The following is a 16373-nucleotide window of genomic DNA, read 5'->3' as shown; positions in this document are numbered from 1 at the left end:
AGACAGCCTGTGTAAACACAGCAGGGACCACTCACACAGACAGCCTGTGTAAACCCAGCAGAGACCAATCACAGACAGCCTGTGTAAACACAGCAGAGACCAATCACAGACAGCCTGTGTAAACACAGCAGAGACCACTCACACAGACAGCCTGTGTAAACCCAGCAGAGACCACTCACACAGACAGCCTGTGTATACCCAGCAGAGACCAATCACAGACAGCCTGTGTAAACCCAGCAGAGACCAATCACACAGACAGCCTGTGTAAACCCAGCAGAGACCAATCACAGACAGCCTGTGTAAACCCAGCAGAGATCAATCACACAGACAGCCTGTGTAAACCCAGCAGAGACCAATCACACAGACAGCCTGTGTAAACCCAGGAGAGACCAATCACACAGCCTGTGTAAACCCAGCAGAGACCAATCACACAGACAGCCTGTGTAAACCCAGCAGAGACCAATCACACAGACAGCCTGTGTAAACCCAGCAGAGACCAATCACACAGACAGCCTGTGTAAACACAGCAGACCAAGCACACAGCCTGTGTAAACACAGCAGAGACCAATCACAGACAGCCTGTGTAAACCCAGCAGAGACCAATCACAGACAGCCTGTGTAAACCCAGCAGAGACCACTCACTCAGACAGCCTGTGTAAACACAGCAGAGACCACTCACACAGACAGCCTGTGTAAACCCAGCAGAGACCAATCACGCAGACAGCCTGTGTAAACACAGCAGAGACCAATCACAGACAGCCTGTGTAAACCCAGCAGAGACCAATCACACAGACAGCCTGTGTAAACACAGCAAAGACCAATCACAGACAGCCTGTGTAAACCCAGCAGAGACCAATCACAGACAGCCTGTGTAAACCCAGCAGAGACCAATCACACAGACAGCCTGTGTAAACCCAGCAGAGACCAATCACACAGACAGCCTGTGTAAACCCAGCAGAGACCAATCACACAGACAGCCTGTGTATACCCAGCAGAGACCAATCACAGACAGCCTGTGTAAACCCAGCAGAGACCAATCACACAGACAGCCTGTGTAAACCCAGCAGAGACCAATCACACAGACAGCCTGTGTAAACCCAGGAGAGACCAATCGCACAGCCTGTGTAAACCCAGCAGAGACCAATCACACAGACAGCCTGTGTAAACCCAGCAGAGACCAATCACACAGACAGCCTGTGTAAACACAGCAGACCAAGCACACAGCCTGTGTAAACACAGCAGAGACCAATCACAGACAGCCTGTGTAAACCCAGCAGAGACCAATCACACAGACAGCCTGTGTAAACCCAGCAGAGACCAATCACAGACAGCCTGTGTAAACACAGCAGAGACCAATCACAGACAGCCTGTGTAAACACAGCAGGGACCACTCACACAGACAGCCTGTGTAAACCCAGCAGAGACCAATCACAGACAGCCTGTGTAAACACAGCAGAGACCAATCACAGACAGCCTGTGTAAACACAGCAGAGACCACTCACACAGACAGCCTGTGTAAACCCAGCAGAGACCACTCACACAGACAGCCTGTGTAAACACAGCAGGGACCACTCACACAGACAGCCTGTGTAAACCCAGCAGAGACCAATCACAGACAGCCTGTGTAAACACAGCAGAGACCAATCACAGACAGCCTGTGTAAACACAGCAGAGACCACTCACACAGACAGCCTGTGTATACCCAGCAGAGACCAATTACACAGACAGCCTGTGTACACACAGCCCACGCCTGTCAGCCTCCTGCGGACACAGTGACCCGCTGACTAGGGCAGGGCGGCACAGTGCACACATTCCTGCACTTCCCGACTGTTGGTACCGCCCACTCCCCCCCACGTCGCCCCTTGGGATGGTACAGCTGGCAGTGACGTCACGGGGACCGCGCTCAGCTCGGGAGTGCGCGCAGGCGCGGTGCATTGTGGGTGCGCGGTGACGTGTTCCCCCGGCCGGACTCGGGATGGCTGACGATAGACAGCACAAGCTGGCCTCGGCCCGGCGGAAGGTAAAGGACGTGGCGGAGGCCCGGGGACTGCGGCGCGGACACTGGTTACCGGGCCACTGTGGGTGTGAGGCCGGAGACCGGGGCAGTGGGAGGTGTCAGCTGCGGAGTGTTGGGTGCCATGGCAGCAGGGTGTGCACCCATAGTATGGGGGACGGGTGTGGTGGGCACGGGCTGGCAGGCACTGGGTATTGGCCTCCATCACATGATGCCACTTTGTACCTTGCAACTTTATTTGTTGAGGCATGGAAAGCGATCACAAGGTCATGTGACAGGGCAGTGGCTGCAGACCCTATAGTGCCACCTATATTATCGCTGGAGCTTATGCCAAGCGGTGAGGTGGTGACCTGCAGAGTGTCACGTGATCACAGACTGGGGGCTGCCCGGATTAGAGCAGTTGTGGCATGGCTGCCAGGAAGCACTACAGAGGGACGTGGTGGAGGCCGCGCTGAGTCTCCGGGGACGCACACATGGGTTATTCTCATAAGACCCCAGTAAGTGATCTTCTGTGTTTGGTATCAAGCCGGCATGACTTGTGTCTGTGTGGGGGCTGTCCTATACTTCCTGGGTAGTTCCAGAGGCCCCCATACTGGTTAGATGGCTGATCCCGCTGACAAGCTGCCTCATATAGCCGTGTCCCAGCAGCTGATCGCGGGGGAAGAAGGATCGCGCAGTTGGATCTCAACATGTCCAATCATTTTTATTATCTAGGGAGAGATAGATGTCTGACAGCTGCTTATTCCCCTCGCCTGTGTGACCGCATATAACCGGGGCGGAATAAGTACAGGAGGAATAGCTGATGGCAATGTAAGGTGTATCGCAAGTCCAAAAAGAAAAGTTACTCCCCTCCACTACATGCTCTGGACAGTTATCTCCTGATATGCATGGTATGTACACTGTGACTGCACCAGCAGAATAGTGAGTGCAGCTCTGGGGTATAATACAGGATGTAACTCAGGATCAGTAATGTATGTACACAGTGACTGCACCAGCAGAATAGTGAGGGCAGCTCTGGAGTATAATACAGGATGTAACTGAGGGTCAGTAATGTAATGTTTGTATACACTGACTGCACCAACAGAATAGTGAGTGCAGCTCTGGAGTATAATACAGGATGTCACTCAGGATCAGTAATGTATGTACTCAGTGACTGCTCCAGCAGAATAGTGAGTGCAGCTCTGGGGTATGATACAGGATGTAACTCAGGATCAGTAATGTATGTACACAGTGACTGCACCAGCAGAATAGTGAGTGCAGCTCTGGAGTATAATACAGGATGTCACTCAGGATCAGTAATGTATGTACTCAGTGACTGCTCCAGCAGAATAGTGAGTGCAGCTCTGGGGTATAATACAGGATGTAACTCAGGATCAGTAATGTATGTACACAGTGACTGCACCAGCAGAATAGTGAGTGCAGCTCTGGAGTATAATACAGGATGTAACTCAGGATCAGTAATGTATGTACACAGTGACTGCACCAGCAGAATAGTGAGTGTAATACAGATATTATTCCTTGGGATCAGCAGAAATACTTCTTATGGAGATGATGGTGGTAGTGGTGAGATGAACGCGCTCAGGATGCAGACACCTGAAGGTTTGCAGAGATTATCATCGTCTGGTTTATGTAAGCCTTGTTTTTTACAATCGGCCCATTGTCCTAGTAAAGAATACAGTGCGTCTTTTCTGCAGTGTAGGACTTTAGGAAATGTCGGCTGGGGTGTTGGGGTTGGTGGTGACAGCCGTGTCCCTCCCACAGTTACCTCTTGTGACTGTCCAGCTGTGGGCCGCCCTCCAGGCTAATGTTACATATTGTCAGACCCTTGTGCCCCTTTAGATCTGATCCGCCGGTGACCCCCGGCCTCTCCTGCAGGGCTATAACTCTGCATGTCGATGTGGCAGGAGCTGTAGTCCACATGGCTGCAGCAGTGATTCTTGGCTTCCTTTCAATCATCCCACATTACAGTCAGACTCTCCCCAACCCAGAAAAGGCTGATAACAGAGAACACTAGATTGTTGTAGAGATGCCATATTTGGTTCTTGATTGTTTTTCATTATTCTTTTCCATTGTCTTTATAGTTAAAGGAATATCAGCAGAAAACGACTCCACCAGCTCCTGTGGGCGGCAAAAAGAAGAAAAAGGGAAAAGAGTCCAGCAGCCATCCTGACACCCCCAATCGCCTCTCTCCAGACCCAGTAAGGCACAGCATCACATGGCGTCATTCACCATGTACAAATAATGCATCAATCGCATTTGCAGGATACTTTTTAGGGGGCATCTGATTGCAGCTCTACAGTTACCGCCTCCATGGCCTTTTCTATGTCTCTTAGTAATGCAGGCATACGTATACAGAGAACTTGTCTCCCAGCTCGCTTAGATTGCTGCAGCCAGGACCATTCACTTAAAGAGAACCTGTTACTTGATTCATACAGCCCAGACCATATACAGCATGACTTAGAGCCTTGCTGGAGGCGAGACTTGTCCGGCTCTTCCCAGCGCCGCTCTAGGTGATTGACAGGTCTCTCGCTATATTCTGAAATGCTGGAGCCTTTCAGAGACAAATGTGGTAACACCTGGGTACAGATGGAGAGAAAAGCATGATGAAGGTGTGAGAAGTTATCAAGGGCACAATATAGAGCCCTACTACTGTTCGCCAGGATGGGGCACGTCTGCATGGAGCGGTAGCGTAAATGATCCACCACAGCTCTATTCTTGCAGCCTGTGGCTTGGGCAGCATGAATCAGGTGATGGGTTCCTTGTAGAAGGACCTGGACTTTAGTTCCCCGCACGCTGAGAGGTGAGGGCGGCAATTTGCAGGGGTAACACTGCTACACCAGAGCTGTGGCTTTTTCGCTAGTAGGGGTTCAGTAGATTGGACCACCACAGGTATATCGTAGTGGTAACAATATGTCTGGGGTAACAAGTTGTCACCTATCCATAGGATGGGCGGTATCTTCTAGATAGGTGGCGTTTTTTTACCTCCGAACATAACTGGGCCCCTCTGTCCCCGGTTTGCATGGAGCTGCAGTGCGTATTTGACCCTCCCTCCATTCATTGTCCTTGGGCTTGCCAGAGAATGATGAGTGTTGTAGTCAGTTATCTCTGGCAGTCCTATAGACCATGAGTAGAGCTGTGGTGGATCATTTACCCCACCGCTCCATGCAGACGTGCCCCATCCTGGCGAACAGTAGTAGGGCTCTATATTGTTCCCTTGACAACTTCACACCTTCAGCATGCTTTTCTCTCCATCTGTACCCGGGTGTTATCGATGAGAACTGAGCATCCTAAGTATTTCTTACTTTTTTTTTAATTTTTTCTTTTACACTCCATATCAGAGTGCACTGTAGGGATATCTTTGAGACCCCTTCTACTGATGTCCCGAAAATAACCCTGCAGGATTGTGAGGGACTGTACCTTCCCCATTGTCCTACACAGGGGGTTTTTATGGTGGTCTGCACTCAGTTACTGACTGCCTCCAGTTGTGTCAGTTGGCATCAGTGTCCAATATGGCTGCTGTGTGTAATCTAGAGCGCGCTGTTGTGTTCCTTGCTCTGCCTTTTCCCCTTCTTTCTATGTTTTCTCACTATCTTCAGATTGAGGCCATTTTGAAGGGGCTGGTATCAGATCTTCATAGATCCAATGGGGTTTCCCTTCCCGGTTTGGGAGACATGAAGGTGAGCTATACGGGGAGCTCCTGCCATTTTGCTCCGGCTTTGCCTGTGCTTCCCTACCCTGTGCCCCTGATGCTTGCCCAGCTATTTTACGTGGTCCCTTTTTTTTTTTTTCACTTTCTCCCTCATGGTCACCGTTCATTGTTATCCATTGGTTCAGATGTGACGTGTACCCTTTTATTTATTTTGATCCCCCTTCAATCAATGTGCTGTATTTGTTGTGGTCCATCACAAGACAGCGCGACGGTCATGCTATACTGCGGCAGTGTTATTGTAGGTAGCGTAATACCGCCATGTTCTGTCTATAGGGCGCGATATGTTACTGCTATACAGTGACGCAGCAAGTGGCGCTGATGACATTATTTATTATTATTATTTTTGTGCCATTTATTCCTTAGCGCTTTACATGTGAGGAGGGGTATACATAACAAAAAAACAAGTACAATAATCTTAAACAATACAAGTCACAACTGGTACAGGAGGAGAGAGGACCCTGCTCGCGAGGGCTCACAATCTACAAGGGATGGGTGAGGATACAGTAGGTGAGGGGAGAGCTGGCAGGTGGTCTGCAGGATGTATATGGGACATATTGTGTATATATACTGGGGTGTAGGACAGGATGTGATCAGTTTTGCTTGCCTTTTCATGTGGCAATAAAGGGAGCCTAAACATTCCACGTGTAATTTTTTATTTTTTGCATTGATATATTACAGTACTATGCTGAGTAGCCAAACAACCTTTGTCCCCTATGTACTGAGGAAGGACATGGCCTGGTGGCAGCAGCTGGAAGGCGGCATGTCGTCCTTGGTACTTTCCAGTGCAGATTTATTATACATGATCGTCTACATGGAGCTGAGGACATTGCATCTAGAGAATGTATGATCGCTCGGGGGTCTGGCTATGGTGACCCCCCCGATCGGTAGTGAGCATGTATGTGCAACCACAGCGCCATTCATGGTCTATGGAAGTGGTAGACGCACATGCTCAATACCGCTATTGTCACACAAGGGGACTCAGGAGCTCCCGCTTTCAGGATCAGTGGGGGTCCCGGCAGCAGGATTCCCACCGATCGTGCAGTCCTGGTCATAAGCCCAGACACACCTGCTTATGCAATGGTTTTCCTTGTTCTTACAGGAATGTGCACATTATAGATTTAGACTGAAGGAAGGAACAAATATGGAACTAAGGAGTAAAGAAACGCATGTGAGACAAACCGGAATGTGTCACACCTTAGACTGTTCAATATTTTACTGAGATGACAACTTTACACCCCCTTAGCTTCTCTTCTGCAGCTTTATCAGGTCATCGCTGTTTTTTTTTTTTTTTGTTTTTTTTTTTTTACTTTAAATATTTTTATTGTGTTTTAACAACATTGATATAAATACTGAACATTCCAGTTACGGTCAATAATAAGTTAACAATAAGCTTTAAATTATCGTTAAACATTGGAATATAAGTATAACCAGCCTGATGTGATATTAATATAAGCTCTTACATGAACCAAATAGTTATGTGCTAGAGCAATGGGAAGAAGAAAGGAGGGTGAGAAGAGAGAGAATGGGAAGGGAACAAAAGAGAAAAAGAATACGACAGTTATTGAAACCAGCACTTCAGAGGAGACCACATCTACCACCACTTTCTATTTTAGAGGGGTTGTCCGGTCAAACCGATAAGTGTGCAGTCACTGCGCGACTTCAGACTGATTCCCCCCTAACACATGTACGGTGCACTGCAGGGATTCGCCAGATGGAGCTGAGAATGGCGGTGAAGTATGCGTTATACATTCTCCCGGGCAGAAGCCAACTAATGTTCACGGCCTTGCTCCATGTACTTGTATTGAGTGAGGCTGCATCCCGTCTAGTGGCGCGGCCTTTCGCAATGCAAGTGTAAGGCTAAGTGCACACGTTGCGGATCCGCAGCGGATTTGACGCTGCGTATCTGCAGCTGTTTTCCATGCTTTTTACAGTACCATGGAAAACAAAATCCGCAGTGCACATGCTGCAGAAAAGAATGCATGGAAACGCAGCGTTGTTTTTTTTTTTCTGTAGCATGTCAATACTTTGTGCGGATTCTGCAGCGGTTTACACCTGCTCCATAATAGGAGAAACCAGCGACTCCTCGTAGTTCACTGGGGGAGATTCATAAGTCTGCAGTGACTGCACGCCTATCATTTTAGACCGGACAACCAGATTGCGAGGTCATTCCCCCTCATTGAACAATTTCCAATATGTCCATTGGTGAAGAAAAGCTTTGAGGAAATTGCTTCCAACAATCTTGAGGGAATTCCCAGAGGTGCTGAGCACTTGTCCGCTGCTTTGCTTTCACTCTGTGTCCAACTCATCCACAGCCATCTCCATTGGGTTGAGGTTGGATGATTCTGGAGGCCATGTCTTCCGAAGCAGTACTTTGTGGTTGTTGTCTTGTTTTCTTTCTCACCTCATTGGGGGACACAGGTAACCATGGGTGTATGCTGCTGTCACTAGTAGGCTAACACCATGCAAATAAAGAAGAAATAACTCCTCCCCTGCAGTAGACACCCTCCGACAGGCACCAGGCAACTCAGTTTTTGCTTAGTGTCTGTAGGAGGCGGACCTGGATCTAACACCAGATCCGCATTCGTTTTTTTCTTTCAGGTTTTTGTGTGTGTTTATTAATCTTTTTCCCTTTTGTTTCAGATGCTTCTTTTGGGGCTACAGGGTGCAGTTCTTCTCACCCTGATTCCCCACAGTAAGCGACCGAGAGAGCAGTGTGGTATCACCCACATCGCACCCTCTCGGATCCGCTGGGCAGGACTTCGACTCACCCTGGGGTGTTCATGTTCGCTATCGGTGGCCAGTCCTTGCGATGTTCCCCCCTCATCCCTCTCCTCGGAGTGGGCTGAGAGGAAGACGGTGGTCACCTCCAGTGACCTCCTCCCCCTGTTCAGGGGTTGATACAGTCTTCTGCGCCGGCTGAAATAGCGCGGGAAGGAGGACTTCATTTCCAGGACCCTCGTCTTCAGGTAGGGGACTCTTTAATCAACCGATGCCTCCCCCAGAGATATAATCTCCCCTCACCTCTGCAGTGGCAGTGTCACTTAGTGGGGAGCACAGGAGGTCAGTCACCTGATTTCCTGCGCGCACCAGTCGGCACCGATCTTCTCTTTTCAGCCGCTAGCGCGGCATGCAACTTTCACTATTTCTAGCTCCTCTCCATTTTCAAATTTCGCGCCCGTTTTTCGGGCGAGCACCTTTTTTCTCTTGGGAGGTTCTCTTTCTCCCTTCTGCACCTGGCCACGCCCACTTCGGCGCGTTCTTCCCGCAGTTCTCTGAGAGAAGCCGACTTCCTCCTGCTCGGCCTCCGTCGCGTGGTGCACGAGGATCCCTGGGGGACACAGACTCCCGCACGGCCGCTGTCGCTGGGTTTCGGTAGGCTTGCGCTGCTTCTTCCCTGGCCTGTACTCCTCCCTGCAGTATCGTTTCTGCACCTGCTACAAGTGGTTCTATCTCCACCTATGTCCAACCCCGCAGGGGCCCCCAGATATACCACTACGGTCATCCACTACGCCTGCGCTCGCTGTAAGAAAAAGTGGGCTTCCGGTCAGCCTTCTCCTTTCTGCCCGTCCTGCGTTCCTCCCATCATGTCCGTCCCTCAGGAAGCTCCTATGTCTCGGGATGAGTGCAACCCCCCTCCCCCGGAGTGGGCCGTTGCAGTGTCTCAGTCAGTATCTGACTTGACTAAAGTGTCTCAGTCCCTGGTCCAGGCACTTGAACGTATCCCGCTTCTATCTAATGCCACCAGTGCCACGAACGCCTCACATGGCGATTCGCTCGCACCTGTCCAAGACCCTCACAGAGGCAGACTTGAAAAAAGATACAGGAAGAGGACCCTGTCTAGATCCTCTTCCAGTTCACCGGATCACTCCTGGATACCCCTATCTGCCCGTTCCCCCTCGCAGGTGGACGTCGGGTCTGACATGGCCTCAGTCGGAATCTGACTCTGATGCAGATCAGACTTCCAGAACACAGGACATGGTTGATAGCCTTATTTCGGCTATTATTCAGACGCTTGAGCTTAAGGAGGAAGAGACAACCTCTCAGGACGTCTCCGTTTCATTTAAACGGATTAGACGTCCCTCTAGAGTTTTTCCTAATCACAAGGAGTTTGACAACACTACATCTAGACACTGGGAAAATCCTGGTAAACGTTTCCTTGGAAGGAAACTGCTGGACGTTTTTTATACCCTTTTCACTCAGACCTTGTTATCAAATGGTCCGAGTCTCCTAGGGTCGACCCGCCTGTGTCTAGATTATCCTCAGAGACTGTTTTGTCTATTCCGGACGCGGCATCTCTTAAGGATTCCACGGACAGACAAATTGAGGCGTTATCAAAATCGGCGTTTGAGGCTTCTGGAGCCTCCCTCTGTCCTAGTTTCGCCTCTTCATGGGTAGCGAAAGCTGTGTCAGCCTGGGCCAAGACCCTGCGCAGAGGCATTTTAGCCTCAGCTCCTGCTGAGGAACTGTCTGATTTGGAGGATCAGAGTTCCCTTGCGGGTAAATACCTCATGAATGCCTCCCTGGATGCGGCTGCTTGCTCGGCAAGGGCTAAGTTCACACTGCGTTAGTGCAGTCCATTCAACACATCCGTTAAACGGACTGCACTGACGCAAGTGCCGATGTTTGCACAGCGCTAGCGCAGATGGAGAATCTGCTAGCTCCATCTGCGCTAGCAGTGACGGACCCAGGAACGCTGCAGCCCGTGTCTCGGGTCCGTCACTCAATGACGGCACATCGCTAGCGATGCGTCCGCCATTGAAAATAATGGTGGCGTTAACGGACTACGTTACACCGCGTTATGCCGCGGTGTAACGTAGTCCGTTAAATGGGTCACACTAACGCAGTGTGAACCCAGCCTAACAGTAACATTGTGGCCATTCGCCGAGTTCTTTGGCTTAAAGCGTGGAACGCAGATCCCGCTTCTAAAAAATCCATCACTGGCCTGCCCTTCCAGGGCTTCAGACTCTTCGGCACACAGCTGGATGAAATGATCTCTGATGCTACGGGTGGTAAGAGTACCTCCTTACCTCAGTCTAAGCTTAGGCGTCCCTTCAACAAGAGGGGCCCCCAGTCCTTTCGCCCCTTTCGGTCCTTTACCTCCTCAGGAAACCCCACTCATCAGGAATGGTCTTCCTCACAAGGAGAATGGAGGAAGCTGTTGTGAATTCTGTGGCAGAGTTCACTCCTGTGGTCACAAGTGGTACTTCGGCTGATTCTCTCTGGGATCTTCCGTTTGTGGAGGAAAGTGGTACTGCAGCTTCTGAGTTTCCTCCCTCAGGTGATCTGGTGAGCTCGTTAGCTTCTTCTCTACTTAACTCCACCTGATGCTTTGATCTATGCTTCCTGTCAATGTTTCAGTGTGGGACTTGTTTTTTCCCTGGATCATTCCTGTGGCCTGCTGCTCTGCAAAGCTAAGTTTTGCTTATGTTATTTTGTTGCTATTTTTCTGTCCAGCTTGCTTTATTGGTTTTTCTCGCCTGCTGGAAGCTCTGAGACGCAGAGGGACCACCTCCGTACCGTTAGTCGGTGCGGAGGGTCTTTTTGTCCCCTCTGCGTGGTTTTTTATAGGTTTTTGTGCTGACCGCAAAGTTATCTTCCCTATCCTCGTTCTGTTCAGCTAGTCGGGCCTCACTTTGCTAAATCTGTTTCATCTCTATGTTTGTGTTTTCATCTTACTCACAGTCATTATATGTGGGGGGCTGCCTTTTCCTTTGGGGAATTTCTCTGAGGCAAGGTAGGCTTATTTTTCTATCTTCAGGATTAGCTAGTTTCTCAGGCTGTGACGAGGCGCCTAGGTTCTGGTCAGGAGCGCTCCACGGCTACCTTTAGTGTGGTTTGATAGGCTTAGGGATTGCGGTCTGCAGAGTTCCCACGTCTCAGAGCTCGTTCTATTATTTTGGGTTATTGTCAGTTCACTGTATGTGCTCTGACCTCCATGTCCATTGTGATTCTGAATTGCCTTTCATAACAGGAAGCCTTCTTTCAGGCCTCTCCAGCACTGGAGAGCTAAGAGCCGCTCCTCAAAACCTTCTGGACCTCGTGACCACAGATTTTCTAATAAATGACGTGTCGCTCCCACCTGGAAATCTTTCCAGGGTGGGAGGCCGGCTTCTTCTGTTCTCAGAGGTTTAGCTATCGGTAGTCGACGACGCCTGGGTCAGGGAGATCGTCACCTCAGGCTACAAGATAGTTTTCTTCGCCCCCAGGAAGACGTTTCCTTCTCTCTCGTCCTCCCAAAAAGCTCTCCCATCTCCCAGGGCTTCTCCAGGCCGTCGATTCCCTCCTTGCCTCAGGAGTCATAGTTCCGGTCCCTTATCGCGAGCTGTTTTCGGGTTTTTACTCAAACCTGTTCATAGTTCCAAAAAAGGACGGTTCCTTCCGTCCAATTTTGGATCTCAAGCAGTTAAACCGCCATCTCCGAATTCGGCACTTCAAAATGGAATCACTACGCTCGGTGATCGCTGCCATGGAACCGAAAGAATTTCTGTGTTCTGTGGACATTCGGGATGCGTACCTGCACACCCCGATTTGCGTACAGCATCAGAGGTTCCTCCATTTCGCGATTCAAGAACATCATTACCAGTTCACGGCTCTCACTTTTGGTCTGGCGTCTGCTCCCAGGGTCTTTACGAAGGTCATGGCAGCGGTCATGGCCATTCTGCGTTCAAAGGGGATTCTCGTGATTCCCCCCCTACCTCGACGACCTCCTGATCAAGGGTTTGTCTCGTCAGGATTGCAGCCAGAGCCTCCAGTTTACCCTGGACACGCTTATTCGCCTCGGTTAGATAATCCACTATCAGAAGTCCTCCTTGATTCCATCTCAATGTCTGGAGTTCCTGGGCATGGAATTCGACACCTTTCAGGCTCAAGTCTTCCTCCCCAAGGAGAAATTCCTTTCTCTTCCTCAGGGTATCAGAGCACTAAAGGGCCCGAACCCTCTGCCTCTCCGCCTCGCCATTAGGGTTCTGGGGAAAATGATCGCTTCCATGGAAGCGGCGGTCCCCTATGCTCAGTTCCACTCTCGCCCCCTCCAGCTGGCCCTTCTGGCTGCCTGGGACAGGAACCCACTTTCCCTGGACCGCCCATTTCGCCTCTCTCCCAAGGTGAAGTAGTCTCTCACTTGGTGGACGCTATCCACCTCCATTCTGCGCGGGAGGTCATTTCTTTCCCTCCGCTGGCAGGTCATCACCACCGACGCCAGCCTTCAGGGGTGGGGAGCAGTCTTTCTCCACCTCATGGCCCAGGGCCGCTGGACTGTTCAAGAGGCACACCTTCCTATCAACCTCTTGGAAATCAGAGCCATCTTCCTAGCCCTCATCCACTGGCAGTCCCTCCTCTCGGGAAAGCCAGTCCACATTCAGTCGGACAACGCCATGTCCGTGGCTTACATAAACCATCAGGGAGGGACTCGCAGCAGACAGGTCATGTCGGAAGTGGCAATAATTCTGCGTTGGGCGGAGAGCCACATTCCCTCTATCCCCCAGGGGTGGACAATTGGGAAGCCGACTTCCTCAGTCACCAAGGGCTCATGGTGGGCGAGTGACAAATCTGGTTGAAGATTGAGGGGACGAGAGACCAGAGGTGGGGCGTTCCAGATGTCGACTTAATGGCCTCCCGGGCAAACCGCAGGGTCCCCCAGTACGTTTCCAGGGCTCGGGATCCGATGGCCGTCGAATGCGACGCTCTCGTGATCTCATGGGCCCAGTTCCAGATGCCTTATCTGTTTCCACCCCTCCCCTTGATCCAAGTGTCGTAAAAAAGATCAAGATAGAAGGGGTCCCTGTCCTCTTGGTAGCTCCAGATTGGCCTCGCAGGTCCTGGTATGCGGAACTAGTGAACATGCTATCGGACGTTCCATGGAGACTTCCGAATCGTCCGGATCTTCTTTCGCAGGGGCCCCTCTTCCACCCAAGTTCTCGGTCTCTGAATTTAATGGTATGGCTGTTGAGGATGCAGGTTTTTCTCACAGCGTCATCCAGACTATGATAAAAGTGAGAAAACCGGCTTCCTCGCGTATCTACCATAGATGTTGGAAGGCCTTTTTCTGATGGTGAAAGGACAATAGTCTGTTTCCTATGATCTTTTCCCTCCCATCCCTTCTCGGTTTCCTTCAAGCGGGTCTTGATTCGGGTCTTGATTCGGGACTTTCCCTGGGCACCTTGAAGGGTCAGATTTCTCCTCTGTCCATCCTTTTTCAAAGAGACCTGGCCTTTCTCCCACAGGTGAGGACCTTTTATCCAAGGGGTCGCTCATATAGTTCCCCCTTATCATCCTCCTATCGAGCCTTGGGACCTCAACCTCGTGTTAGACGCTCTCCAGTGTGCGTCTTTTGAACTGAGTCAGGATCTCTTTCTCGCTTCTATCATGGAAGGTGGCCTTCTTGGTCGCCATCACCTTGATTAGGAGAGTCTCTGAGCTGGCAGCATTGTCCTGTCGTTCTCCCTTTCTAATCCTGCACCAGGACAAGGTGGTTCCCGGTCCCTTCCTTTCTACCAAAGGTAGTTTCGGCATTTCACATCAATGAGGACATCGTCCTCCCTTCCTTGTGCCCTTCCCCAGTTCATCCTTTGGAGAAATCTCTTCACAAGGTGGATGTGGTCAGGGCTATCCGGATTTATCTTTCTAGAACTGCTTCTTTTCGTCAGGCTGATCCTCTGTTTGTCGTCTCAGAAGGGCGTTGAAAGGGGCTCCCCGCCTCCAAGTCCACAATTGCTTGTTGGATCCGTTCGGTGGTTCTGGAGGCATACCATGTCAAAGACAAACCGCCTTCTTCGGGGGTGAAGGCTCACTCTCTACACGGGCTGTGGGAGCTTCCTGGGCAGTTCGTCACCAAGCTTTGGCCTCACACAGGTTTGCAAGGCCGCAACATGGTCATCCATTCACACCTTTGTAAAATTCTACAAGGTGCATACCGGGCTTCTGTGGCCGCGAGCCTGGGTAAAAAGATACTGCAGGCGGCGGTTTCTCACCGGCCGACCTAGCTTTTCTTTTTCTGCAGAATATCCCGCCCCTAGGGACTGCTTTTGGACGTCCCATGGTTACCTGTGTCCCCCAATGAAGCGAGAAAGAGGGGGATTTTCGGTTCTTACCGTAAAATCTCTTCCTTGGAGCCTTCCTTGGGGGACACAGCACCCTCCCTTTAGGTTGTACCGGGTTGGCCAACGTGCCGTTGTTGGGTTGGTACATAGGTTGAGTTTAATTTTTTTACTTGTTCCTACTACTGCTTTTGCACCAACTGAGTTGCCTGGTGCCTGTCGGAGGGTGTATACTGCCGGGGAGGAGTTATTTCTTCTTTATTTGCATAGTGTCAGCCTCCTAGCGACAGCACCATACACCCATGGTTACCTGTGTCCCCCAATGAAGGCTCCAAGAAAGAGATTTTACGGTAAGAACCAAAAATCCCTCTTTTGTCCCTCAGTGGTTGCAAGAAAAGCCACTATTCGACCATAAAGGCCACTTCTTGCAGTGCCCTCTGGAAAGGTTATGTTGAGATTGAGGGATGTTATTTGCGGGGCTGTCAATTTGTGGATTCTGAAGTTGGTAACACTGATGAACTTATCCTCTGCAGCAGAGGTCAGTCTTGGTTTTCCTTTGCTGGGATAGTTCTCACAAGAGTCAGTTTCATCATAGCAAACAATGGTGTTTACAATTGCATTTTGGATACCTTCAAAGTTCTAGCAATTTTCCTGGCTGACTGACCTTCATTTTTTTTTTCTTAAGTAATGATGTACTGTTGTTTTTTTTTCTACTTGGTGGTTTTGGTTCTTGCAATTTTCTGGCTTGGAACCATTGTGGAATAGAGCACAGCACTGCATGGAGCTATGAACCAACATGGCCTCTGCAAAACACCTGATGAGGCATACCTGTTCATTGTAGCCATTCCAGGTGACTACCTGATGAAGCTGCTGGAGAGAATGCGAAGGGGTGTAAAGCTGTCCTCCGAGGAATCCAAGGTGTATCACACATTCTGATGTGTTTCTTTACTCCGTGTTTCCATGTGCCCCTTCGAGGTTTTGCTGCCTTCAGTCTGAATTTATAAATGCACATTCCAATACAAACCAGGAAAACCATTGGATGATCAGGGGTGTCCAAACTTTTCATGTGTACTGTACATTTGTTATGTATCCTGTGGATTAGTATTGGAACAATTTTTTTTTTTTTCTTTTATTAGCAGCATTTACAATGTTTGGGTATTATAGGGGATTTGTCATCAGGCCGCTGTCCCTAATTCCCCCCCCGGTAACGTGTTTTCGCCTGGGCCTCGGGTGGATATTTTCATGCTCTCGGGCCTGATGAGCGATCCGGCCATTTTCTGCCTCTTGGCTCTGCGCTCGCCTTGGCAGGATACGAGGATTGTCTGAAATCAAGCATATCGGTGTCACTTTTCTTCAAGCATTTGTCACACCAGCTGCCTGGCTTTCCTCCGCTGTAACCGGGCACGGCGTGTCAGGAGTGCTATGAAATCCTTCCCACTTTACCAAGTGTCAGTAAGTGGCTGGCATGGTGGAGCGGCAGCTGACTGAAGAGCTTTTTGTGGGGAGGGGGGTATAAGTCACTCGCAGTGCAGGTTTACCGCCTCTTGTAGAATAGGCCCATAAATGCTAATTTCCAATTATTAGAGCGTGTATTATGTGCTCTATCCTCAGCCGA

At 50.1% G+C, this 16373-nt stretch overlaps 1 protein-coding gene across 5 annotated transcripts in view; it reads left to right on the top strand.

Annotated features, from left to right (window-relative positions):
• Positions 1 to 1891: 1891 nt before the first annotated feature.
• GOLGA2 (golgin A2) overlaps positions 1892 to 16373 on the top strand; it is a 35628-nt gene continuing 21146 nt past the window's right edge. For 3 of the 5 annotated variants that reach the window (XM_069748091.1, XM_069748090.1, XM_069748088.1), the window contains exons 1-3: positions 1892 to 2020; positions 4096 to 4212; positions 5611 to 5691. In XM_069748091.1, the coding sequence (XP_069604192.1) occupies positions 1976 to 2020; positions 4096 to 4212; positions 5611 to 5691 (243 nt within the window). In that variant the 5' untranslated portion in view covers positions 1892 to 1975. The remainder of the gene's footprint in view (positions 2021 to 4095; positions 4213 to 5610; positions 5692 to 16373) is intronic. The other 2 variants (XM_069748092.1, XM_069748089.1) reach the window with 1 other exon arrangement.

The sequence above is a fragment of the Ranitomeya imitator genome, chromosome 2, assembly GCF_032444005.1.
Source record: "Ranitomeya imitator isolate aRanImi1 chromosome 2, aRanImi1.pri, whole genome shotgun sequence".
NCBI classification, from domain to species: Eukaryota; Metazoa; Chordata; class Amphibia; order Anura; family Dendrobatidae; genus Ranitomeya; species Ranitomeya imitator.
This window is presented reverse-complemented; position numbering and strand designations above follow the sequence as displayed.